The following is an 11,093-nucleotide window of genomic DNA, read 5'->3' as shown; positions in this document are numbered from 1 at the left end:
CGGTGTGCTTTCCGGTGTGGATGCACTCAAGCCCATGTACATCAAGTGGCGCAAAGCCGGGGAACTCAAGAAGGAGAACTGATCGTCAAGGGGTTTGATGAATGATGGTTTGTATACAGCAAGGATGTTTTTTAATAGTAAAGAAGGTCTTTGGATCTTCTCCTTGGTTGTATTTTAGTTCATATGCATAGCGGTGGCGAGTATATCGTCACCCGATATTAGCAAAATGCCAAACGGAAAGCACGTCTTGAGAAGAATGGTAAATACTTCTTGATACACCTTCTGTGGCTAATTGTAGGGGCTTTGTGGGGGTGGTAGGGGAAAATTGTAAAGAAAGAAAAAAGATTGTCTTTTTCCTTGTTTTTCTGATGTTTTAAAGTAAACTTTAGAAAGAGGGCGAAATGATATTCGTGTTTCCTCGTGTGTCAAAATGCAATTTTAATTCTGATTGAAAGCTTTATTTTTATATGGACCTACCTTCTCTTCATGTGCTCTGGGTTTAGTGTGGTGTGGTGTTGAGTTGACTCTTTTCATTGTGGTGTCGCGCCCGCTTTTTCCCTTTGTTTTATATTCTGGTGGTGGCGGCTGCATTAGAAGAGGAATAAGAAAAGCTTATACCGCTGCTCAGGATGCCCCGAGGTCAAATCATGACTGGGCAGGATTGGGAGCCGCAGGTGTTTAACTTTCAGAACAGGAACACAGGGAATAAAAAACCTGGGCGTGTAAACGAGGCTGAGGCGAACCGTCTTCTGCAGCGTGGCGGGAATGTGGATGTGATGAAGAAGGAGCACTATCATGCCAACACACAGAAGGCTGGGCCTGGCGCCAACGCGAAGCGCTTGGACGAGGATAACGAAACTCTAAAGGTGAAGCGTATTGACAACAACCTGCGTGCTTCAATTCAAAGGGCCCGTCAGGCAAAGGGGTGGACACAACAAGATTTGGCACAGCGCATCGCAGAGCGTGTAGGCGTAGTGACGGAGTATGAAAACGGTAAGGCTGTGCCGGAGGAGCGTGTACTGGTGAAGATGGAGAGGGCATTTGGTATCCACCTGCGTGGCGTGAAGGCGGGCCAGCCATTTGGTAGCGCTCAGCCAGCGGCAAAGAAAGTGGCGTGACCGTTTGGTGTCTGCCACCGCTCCATTATTTTTTTTTCCCCTTTATTGGTGTTATGGACAACGGCGAATTTCTAAAGTAGAGTGAGTCGGAAAAAAAGAAAACACACACAAAAAATAAGAAGAGAGACGAGGAACCGATATCATTAACTGTTTCCGCGAACCTCAAAGAGAAGTTACACGGCGTCTGTTAAGAAGAACAAAAAAAATATATACATACTGTGTGCCTTGTTTGTCTTCCCACGTACACTTCCGTTTTTTTTTTTTCATTACTTTTTCCCCCTTTCTTTAGAGCTAACGCACTTTCTTTCCTCCTGTGATTGCCCCGGGAGGTGGGGAGCTTAGTAATACATCCAATACGTAAGCGGGGAAATAGGTGCGGTCAGGAAGACGCAGGGTGAAAGGTCGCGAAGGGAGCACTGGCATCGCTGTAAAGGCAAAACTGTTTACTTTCACTGACGGCAACATAACATGAACCGGTACTCAATTATGGGTCAGCTGGGCGATGGTTCGTTCGGTGTGGTGAGCAAGGCCCAGCAGGTTAGTAGTGGGGAAATCGTGGCAGTAAAGAAGATGAAGCAACGCTTTTCTAGCTGGGAGGAGTGCCTACAGCTTCGCGAGATACAGTCTCTGAGGAAACTGCAGCACCCAAACATTGTGAAGCTCAAAGAAGTGGTGCGTGAAAACACAGAGCTCTTTCTAATATTTGAGTACATGGAAATGAATCTGTTCAACATACAACGGACGCGGGCAGAGCAAATGAGTGGTGCACAGAGAATCTTTAATGACCGCGAAATCCGTAGCATCATGTGTCAAACCTTGCTGGCTGTACAGGCGATCCACAAGAGTGGTTTTATGCATCGAGATCTAAAGCCGGAGAACTTGCTTACTAAGGGGGACATCGTGAAGGTTGCTGATTTCGGATTAGCTAAAGAAATCCGCTCCCGACCACCTTTTACCGGATACGTTTCGACTCGCTGGTACAGAGCACCTGAGATTATTCTACATTCTACTCACTACAACTCACCGGTAGATATATGGGCATGTGGTGTAATATTTGCGGAATTATATCTCTGTCGGCCACTTTTTCCAGGTTCGTCTGAAACCGATCAACTGTTCAAGATTTGTTCTGTGCTCGGAGCTCCCAGTCCTTCTGAATGGGATGAAGGATATCAGCTCTCGCGTCGTAGCAGCATGCGGTTTCCTACTGTGGCACCAACACCGTTGAAACAACTTCTAAGTAATGCTCCACCAGCTGCCATTGACTTGATAGAGCAGATGCTGCGGTTTAACCCAAGTGACCGCCCTACAGCGACGCAGTGCTTACAACACCCCTATTTCACGGGAACCAACAGTGTGGCCGAGGCAGGGGGCACGACGACAGCGCTTTATGCGGGAATTAGCACGGGCCAGCCACACAATCCATTTCAATTTGCAACAATGCACGCTTCAACGCCAAATGGACCGAGCCAGGGCAGCGTGGGACTTAGAGCAAACGGTGGGAGCCCTCCACCCGTTTCATGTGTTGCGTCACGACTGTTGTCTCCGAATACGACCATGCCTGGAATTAGCCCATATGTTGGCATCGTGCGATCAGTTCCTCAGAGCACTTCGAAGGCGTCGGCAGCCGACGATGAATTTAACTTTTAGGCAGAAAGATGGGTCAGGCACCCTCAATCTTACTATTCTGTGTTATTGCTCTGTAGCATAATAGAAGAAGTAGAGGAGGCGAGAGCCACTGCCAGATGAAAGATTCAGGACTTGTGACCGGTGCCGAAAAATACCTCCCCTATATTTACTCACGATTCATTCCCATCTATTGTCCTGTGTCTTTTTTTGCGTTTGGTTTGTTCTTTACCCGATTCTCGTTTGCATCACGGGGCGTATGGTGTGAAATGTGCCTATCTTTGAGGATCCATATTTGTTCCGTCTTTTGCACACACGTGAAAGACCAAGCAACCAAACAAATAAATGTTTTCGTTTTTTCGCAACACTATTTAGTTCGACCTTCCTGGCACGCGCCTGTTTACTTTTCTTACATTTTCGTTGTTTTTTTTTGGGGGGGGGGTTTCGTTTCCAATGGGTTGTCGCTTCCTTCCAAGGAACTTTCTTTGTAGGGATACGCAGACGTAGAGAAGGGGCGCGCTGAAAATGTGCGTGGTGGCGCTGGCGATCCTCACAGGAGTGCTCCAACTTCTTGTTGGGCATGTGGAGTGTGCATTCTACATGGTGCGAGGGGGGTGTATCGATGATCCAGGGAGATGGACCACACGCATTGACTCAGGAGCTGAAAACGAGGCTGTCGTGTCGTTTCTCCATACACAGAGGGAGCCATATGCCGGAATTGGCGGCCATGTGCGAGGGAGGAAGGTCTACTGGGACGATGGTTTTCCGATGAAATGGAAGCCATCGGGGTTTGTGCCCCCGCCGACATTAAGGGACGGGTTTCTCGTGGTGCGCTATGACGGTTCGTGGGGTGCGATGTCGTATGACCTGTTTCCTAGTACTCTGTTCATTTGCACAGATGGTGATGTACCAGCTGTTGCTCCAAACACGACGGAGACTCCGACGGATACACCTTATCCAAACACGACGGAGACTCCGACGGATACACCTTATCCAAACACGACGGAGACTCCGACGGATACATCTTATCCAACCACGACGGAGACTCCGACGGATACACCTTATCCAAACACGACGGAGACTCCGACGGATACACCTTATCCAAACACGACGGAAATACCAACGGGAACATCCGCCCCAATTACAACCGAGGCTCCAACAGAGGCGCCGTCTTCTACAAATGTTTGGGGGGTGCTGGACGACCTGGCTGTTGCAGTGAGTAAGGTAGGTACGTTCGATATCGTGCTTTCCACCACCAACGGTGTGGACGTGCCTCTGAAAGCAACAGGTCTGTTGGAGCGGATTGATGCACTGCGCCGCAATCATCACCATTTTGTTGGTGTTGCCTTTATGGAGAAGGCGGATGCTATTGCCCCACGGGACGTTGCAACCTTGACGCTTGTGGCCGGTTCAACTTTGCAGTTTATTGTTCCTTTGTCTTTGATGGAGTCCGGCGTCACGCGATACTTTGTGTGCGTGGTAGCCGTGAACACTTCAGCTGTCCCAATATATCGTCAAACAAACGCCACACTTGCGATTCACTCATTGGATGAGGTGTTGCACAATGTAAAAGACAGCGTGGTGTTGAATGAGGAGGACATGCTAAAGCCAAAGGATGTTATTCGACCTCTGCGTGTGACGGGTCGAGGGACGATTGCGCAGCACACTGCTGAGGTGACTCCATTTGTATTGAATGGTTTATCCTTTTCCATGGTCAGCAATGGTGTTGTGGGGAGGAAGTGTGTTCCAAGCAAACTCTCTGTCGACTTCGTTTTTGCAAACGGTAGCTTCTGGCTCTTTCTGCCCAAAGAGCATATCGCACGTGTGAAAACGGGCCACAAGAGCCTTTGTGCGTCTATGAATGGTAAAAATAGTATCATCGCGCTTATTGAAGAAAGACGGATCTCCTTTTCCACCAGCAATACTACCTATACATATGGCGAGCCGATCAGGGCTGTGGTACTGGGCGCTTCCGCATCTGCCTTCGCAGCCAACACGTATGCGGCTTTTCTCTCCCGCTCGGAGCGGTGTCCTTCTGTGGATGATGACGCTTCTGTCAAACTGGAGCTTGAAGTTCCAGTTTTGCCGACAAGACTGTCTATATCATCATCGTTATCATTTTTAGAACAAGAACAGGAGAGGACACCGACGGTGTATTTCAGCACCGCTTCCAGGGATCCAAAAATGAGATATTTGTGTGTACAACACGTGGCAACAGCGACAAAATTTCGGGTTCTGTCATTAGACGGGGCAGTTGTAAGGGTCTTGGGTCACAAACCTTCTTTGCCTCCGTCAGGAAAGATGTCTCTTTTCAATGGTATCACAGGATCTATAGCGCTGGGAAGTTTTGTCCTCCCTCCGCGTTCAGCGGAGGATATAGAACACTTTAATACCGTTTCTCTTCTGATTATGCAAAATGCGCTGCGCCTTCGTTTTGTCCCGCTGTCGCCCAACGCGGAGTGGGAAAAAAAAATGGTGGAGTGCAGCCTCAATGAAACAAAAAGCGAGGGCGATTTCGATGTGAATGCTGGGTCCGTGCAGATAAATAGAGCTCTGTGGTTTTCGCATTCATCCGGTGTTCTGTGCACGGGATCGAAATATCTTCGTATCGACTATGTGGTGCACGAGCCCTTAGAATGGCTTCAGTTGTTCGGCGGCTCCTCCTCCGTGGTGGGCACTGCGATCATTGCAAGTCTGCCGAGTACAGCTGTACGTCTTGATCTCACGAACTCAGATCCGTCTGCCAACTACGCCGTGCGCCTATCTGTGGATGAAAAGTGTCGTACCGGCTTTACTGCGGGCGTCTGGCAGACGCCGTGTGGAATCACTGCCGTCAGTTTCCACAAGGCGGTGAGCGGAACGTTCACGTTGTGTGTGGGCATCTACGCTGGCGCCGGTGCCGCGTCTACCACGGCATTTGTGGCCACTAATCGTACGGTAATCGTGACACCGTACGAGGCGGGTATGGATGCGTGGGAAAGGGAGCAGGGCTTGACGTCGGGGGCATGGGAGCTATGTGGGTCATCTTCTCTCTGCGGGTACGTGCCGACACAGCCGTTCTTGGAGGTGTGTGGCATCCAACCTGTGGACCGTCCATGGCCTGCTATCATTACGGAGAGACTTTTGTCGTTTGATGCCATTAACGTGAAATTGAGTGGGGACAACAAAAGTTACATGGCCACAGTGATCGCGGGAAGAGTGTTTCTGAGACGAGGCAATATAGCGTGCCAAGCACCGAAGATGATGGAGATGAGTGTGGATGGGAAGATGTACAGCACCTCTGCCATAACGGATCGCGAACGCTCTGTGGTGACGTTGAAATCAAGCACACAGCTCGCTGGTGTGATCTTTGGCCTCGCCCTGTGGGATGAGGGCTGTGACGCCGCGTCGATACGGCAGAAGGTTCTTGTGTCTACAATGACCCCTTTTCTCTTTTCGGCATCGGTGTTTGACCTTGCCCCGCTCCTGTGGAATGGAAGCGACAATTATTACGTTGTATGTGTTTTGCAGACAATGACTTGGTCGGCTGTGCCACAGGCGTATATTCATACCATGACAAGTAATGCGGGTACTAACGTTGTTACTGCGGAGGCGATTGCGACTTCTAACCCGAAAGAAAATGAGAAGACTATCCACATTTGGCAAACGGAGACGTCAACATGGACCATTGTGGGTCACTTCCTGCCAGATGTTGTGGTGTCGTTGGCTCTTGTGTGGGATGATCCTACGTGTAGTGTGCAGCCTGCGTACACGGCTGCCATGCAGTACCTATCTCCCACCACATCTTCTGTCGCCGTTGAGGCTTCGTTTATCACTGCGCCACTGACCCCGAAGTCTCTACTGTACTCTTGTTACTATACGAAAAGTATTTCCCCGACGCCACTTAGCATCGAGGAGTTCCGGAAGCGACGCATTGCCGTTTTAGAATTATCCCTTTCTTCAATCAACTACCTTCCTCACTATGCGATACGGTATGACACACGCGACAATACGACTGTCTTTCTCACGGATCCCCACAAACCCCCAATTACGCAACTGGAACTCTTCCTTGCCCATTCACCAGAAGACCATGATGCTACCGCAAATTGTTCCACCACATCTCAGCGGCACGTCGCGTCGCTAATGGTGCACACGGATAGCTTTGGGTTAGGGTGGGTAAGAGTTGTTCCAGGTGTTCCCGCCATGGTCAGTGCCGCGGGGCGAGCGGCCTACCTGCTGATATGCGCCACCGCCTCGAAGAGTGCTTCCTTGCGTTTTGTCCCTATCAGTGCGTACTTGGTCATCAACGATATCGGCACAGGAACACAGGTTAACCCTTTTTCTTTGGATCTTAGTTTCCTTCCACTAAATGATACGAACAGCGTCCTGGGGGGTGACTCGTGCAAAGAGGCTGTAACACGATACGTATCTGCTGTGACGAATCAAACTGCTGACCCAAAAGGTATTCTTGTTACTGCAAAGAGCAACAACAACTTTGGTCTTTTTATCGAGCCAGATGCTACAGTATCGAGTGAAAGTGCGGCCAATCAGCTACGTGCTGTCTACACAGCAATGGCGTCTGGGAGGGGCTTGCCTCTGCGTGCCAGCTCCCTGAACGGTGCTACGTTCATTCTTGTTTCCGTAGAGGGCGTACATCTTATTGACCAATCTCCGTATGACGGCATGCCACGTGTCAATGTGAGCACTTTAAATACTGTGGACAGTAATGTGCCTGGAGACCTTGCAAAGAAGGTGATCACAATCTTCTGTGTTGTTGTGGCGCCCGTTGTGGTGGGCTTCGTCGTCTTCTCTCTGCAGCGTACCGTTCCTACGCTGGACCGTGCCAAGTTTGGCAAGGTTAGCGGCCGAACGAAGGCCTCGGTGGCAGCGTTCGATTTTGGTGATTCGCCGCCGCCACGCAAGCCGGAGTCGGCAGAGGGCGGGGGGCACTTTGCCACCGCAGTGGAGGACACCGCCGCCAGCCCACTGTACGACTCGGACGACGAGCGACCACCCCCCGCCCTCGGCTGTACGCCGCCGCCGCCGCCGCCAGCGCGGAACGCGGCATTGACAGTTCGCGAGGGGGGCAGTGCAGTGACGGGGTGCAAGCCATGATTGGAAAACGCAAATAAAAATAGAAATATCTTGAGTGAATGGAAAAGGGTGGGAAAATAATGAAAAGTGGAAAAAGAAGACAAACGAAAAAAAATGTATGTCTGTTTCATAGTGGTAAACGGGGCGAACGAGTTCTTTTTTTTTTCGGTGTTTGTGTGTGTTTGCTGGGGGGTAGTATATGGTCGTTTGGCATGTGTTCTTTTTTCTAATTGCTACTCCCTCTTTTCCCGCCGCCTTGTGTCATTCTATGGAGGATATGATGCGGTAGAAAGAGGAAGAAAAAAAAAACATCCTGTGTCTGCTTTATTCTTCTTCAATTGTATTGTCTTCTTTTGTACTCTATTTTTTTTTTTTGTTTGTGGTTGTTGTTGTGTTCTTCCCGTTCCACCTTCCCCATCCGTGGCGCGTATAGTCCATTGTTCAGCACAGCGCACAGTTTCTCTTTTTTTGTGCAAGACCCCAACAACAACAGCAGCAGCAATCATGTCGCGGAATGTTGGCACCGAGGAGGAGTGGGAGGACTGCGAAGGCGTAGAGGAAGATGAAGAAGAAGAAGACACGACTATCAACAACTCTGACGTGGTGATGCGCTACAAGAAGGCGGCTTCGTGGTGTAATGAGACGCTGCAGCAGCTGCTTGAATCCATCAAACCTGGTGTGACTGTGTGTGAACTCTGTAAGCTGGGCGACGACATCATCGCTAAGAAGCTAAAGACGATGTTTAAGGGCACGGAGAAGGGCGTAGCTTTCCCCACATGCATTTCTGTGAACAACTGCGTCGCGCACAACAGCCCTGCGCCTGGCGATGAGACGGCATCGCAAGAGATCAAGCTCGGTGACGTGGTGCACATTGACCTCGGCATCCATGTTGATGGCTACTGTGCGCAGGTGGCGCACACGGTGCAGGTGACAGAGAACAACGAGCTTGGTGTTGACGAGAAGGCCGCGAAGGTGCTAGCCGCTACGCACAGCATCCTCAACACCGCCATGCGCAAGATGCGACCGGGCGTCAACGTGTACGAGGTGACAGAGGTCATTGAAAAGGCCGCCGCCCACTACGGCGTGACCCCCGTCGATGGTGTCCTCTCGCACATGGTGAAGCGCTACATTGTGGACGGCTTCCGCTGCATCCCGCAGCGCAAGGTCGCGGAGCACCTCGTGCACGACTACACGCTCGAGGCGGGGCAGGTGTGGACGCTCGACATCGTCATGAGCTCCGGCAAGGGCAAGCTGAAGGAGCGTGACGCGCGCCCGAACGTATACAAGGTGGCGCTGGACTCTACTTATACCATGAAGATGGAGTCGGCGCGCGAACTGCAACGCGAGATTGAGGCCAAGTACCAGACATTCCCCTTCGCGCTGCGCCAATTGGAGACGAAGAAGGCGCGGCTAGGGCTCACAGAGATGGTGAAGCACAACGCGGTTGTGCCCTACCCCGTTCTCTATGAGAAGGAGGGTGAGGTCGTTGGCCACTTCAAAATGACGCTGCTCATTACCAACAAGAGGATTGAGCCGGTGACCGGCATTAAGCTGCAGAAGGCGCCGGCGCTGCCACCCTTCACTGATGAGCTGCTGCTGGCGACGAGCAAATTACCTCTTTCACTGGAGGAGAAGAAACGCAAGAACTAGGCGATGATTGCGCATACACACACACACGCACCCACACGCGCACTCGCCCGCTCACGTGCGCGCATGCCCCCTCTACAGGTGTCAGTGAAAGTGATGTTCCTCGATTAAATGAGGAGGTGGTGAACGGCGAGAAGAAGAAAAAAGGAGGGAAAAGACAAGAGGTGTGTTACGTATGCTGGAGAAATGGGTGAAGAAGGAAATTCCGAAGTTAAAAAAAAAGGGAAAATAGGAAAAAAAAATGAGAGAGACAGAAGAAGAAGAAAGAAAAGAAAAAGAAACAACACCACATCTCGCATGAGAGAAGCTAACCGATTTATCTAAGCACATTTTTAAACACAACACCCACCCTCTGAAGGGACCTTTTTTTTTTGGCTCTTCCTTGTCTCTCAGTTGACTTGTGCAGCTGGCGATGCCTCCGCAGTCGGGGTTCGAGCACTCTGCATGGATGCGTCTGTCTCCCCCCTTTTTTTTTTTGTTTTTTCCTTCTTTCTTTCCGGCGTTGGTTGGCCGTTGTTTGCTGTGTGCCTCTGTGCGAGTAGGAAAAAAAAAGGTCATTTGTGTTCCAAAATACGAAGAAAAAAAAAGACAAAAACAAATCAAGAACGCAAAAAGCACAACGCCCCACGCGGAGATGGGCAGTGTCGATGTCAACGAGCTGCGCCAAGTGACACTCGGCAAGAAACTCGGCGCCGGTAGTTTTGGTTCAGTGTACGCCGGCATTCTCCCCAGTGGGCGTTTTGTGGCGGTGAAGGAGTTGGAGCTCGCCGAAGATGCTCCTACCAACACGGAGGTGGAGATTCACAAGAAGCTGGTGCACGAAAACATTATCCGCTATCTTCACAGCCACATCGACACTGAAAGCACGCCGAAGCGTCTGTTCGTGTACCTCGAGTTTGTCACTGGAGGATCCGTGACATCGCTAATGAAGAGTCTTCCGAATGGGCACCTACCGGGCCCGGTGGTAAGCGTGTACGCGCGCCACATGTTTTCTGGGCTGGAGTACCTGCACAAGAATCAGGTGGCCCACCGCGATATCAAGGGGGACAACCTTCTTATTTCCATGGATACCGGTATAGCAAAGCTCGCGGACTTTGACCAGGCGAAGATCATGACGACGCACGGCACGCTGCGCAAGGCGGCGACTGCAACGTTGGCAGGCACGCCATACTGGATGGCGCCGGAGGTCATCACAGATGAGAATGGGTACGACCCGTTCAAGGCTGACATATGGTCTGCTGGCTGCACGGTGGCTGAAATGATAACGGGGCGACCGCCGTGGGTACCGATGTCGAATGTGATGCACATCATGAATAAACTCGCCATGTCCTCAGGGTGGCCTGACGCCGTCCCGAAGGATCCCAAGGTTTTAGGTTCTCAGGAGGCTTACGACTTCCTCGATCTGTGCTTCCGCCGCACTGTTTCGGAGAGACCCGATGCCACGACACTGCTGAAGCATCCTTTTCTCCAGGCGCAGCATTAGTGAATGAATGAGGCAAAGACACAACCAGAAGGAACGTTTGTCCTGTGTGCGTGTGGCAGAAAGGGAGAGAGGGAGAGACCGAGAAAGTGAGGAAAAGAAAGAGAAAAAAAAAAAAGAGAGAGAGAGAGAGAGAGAGAGAGAGAGAGAGA

At 50.8% G+C, this 11,093-nt stretch overlaps 5 protein-coding genes across 5 annotated transcripts; all 5 read left to right on the top strand.

Annotated features, from left to right (window-relative positions):
* Window positions 1–629: 629 nt before the first annotated feature.
* DQ04_03661070 (transcription factor) lies at window positions 630–1,118 on the top strand (the record flags this gene model as incomplete). Its single annotated transcript, XM_009313015.1, has 1 exon — window positions 630–1,118. The coding sequence occupies one exon, from the start codon at window positions 630–632 to the stop codon at window positions 1,116–1,118; it is 489 nt and encodes a 162-aa protein (XP_009311290.1).
* A 468-nt stretch (window positions 1,119–1,586) lies between these two features.
* Window positions 1,587–2,765, top strand: DQ04_03661060 (protein kinase; the record flags this gene model as incomplete). Its single annotated transcript, XM_009313014.1, has 1 exon — window positions 1,587–2,765. The coding sequence occupies one exon, from the start codon at window positions 1,587–1,589 to the stop codon at window positions 2,763–2,765; it is 1,179 nt and encodes a 392-aa protein (XP_009311289.1).
* A 501-nt stretch (window positions 2,766–3,266) lies between these two features.
* On the top strand, window positions 3,267–7,835 carry DQ04_03661050 (hypothetical protein; the record flags this gene model as incomplete). The annotated part of the gene is made up of 1 exon (XM_009313013.1): window positions 3,267–7,835. The coding sequence occupies one exon, from the start codon at window positions 3,267–3,269 to the stop codon at window positions 7,833–7,835; it is 4,569 nt and encodes a 1,522-aa protein (XP_009311288.1).
* Window positions 7,836–8,318: 483 nt separating this feature from the next.
* Window positions 8,319–9,464, top strand: DQ04_03661040 (putative aminopeptidase, putative,metallo-peptidase, Clan MG, Family M24; the record flags this gene model as incomplete). Its single annotated transcript, XM_009313012.1, has 1 exon — window positions 8,319–9,464. The coding sequence occupies one exon, from the start codon at window positions 8,319–8,321 to the stop codon at window positions 9,462–9,464; it is 1,146 nt and encodes a 381-aa protein (XP_009311287.1).
* Window positions 9,465–10,095: 631 nt separating this feature from the next.
* Window positions 10,096–10,944, top strand: DQ04_03661030 (putative protein kinase; the record flags this gene model as incomplete). Its single annotated transcript, XM_009313011.1, has 1 exon — window positions 10,096–10,944. One exon carries the CDS (start codon window positions 10,096–10,098, stop codon window positions 10,942–10,944), a length of 849 nt encoding a protein of 282 aa, XP_009311286.1.
* Window positions 10,945–11,093: the final 149 nt, after the last annotated feature.

The sequence above is a fragment of the Trypanosoma grayi genome (genome assembly GCF_000691245.1).
Source record: "Trypanosoma grayi strain ANR4 Tgr_366_V1, whole genome shotgun sequence".
Taxonomy (NCBI): domain Eukaryota; phylum Euglenozoa; class Kinetoplastea; order Trypanosomatida; family Trypanosomatidae; genus Trypanosoma; species Trypanosoma grayi.
This window is presented reverse-complemented; position numbering and strand designations above follow the sequence as displayed.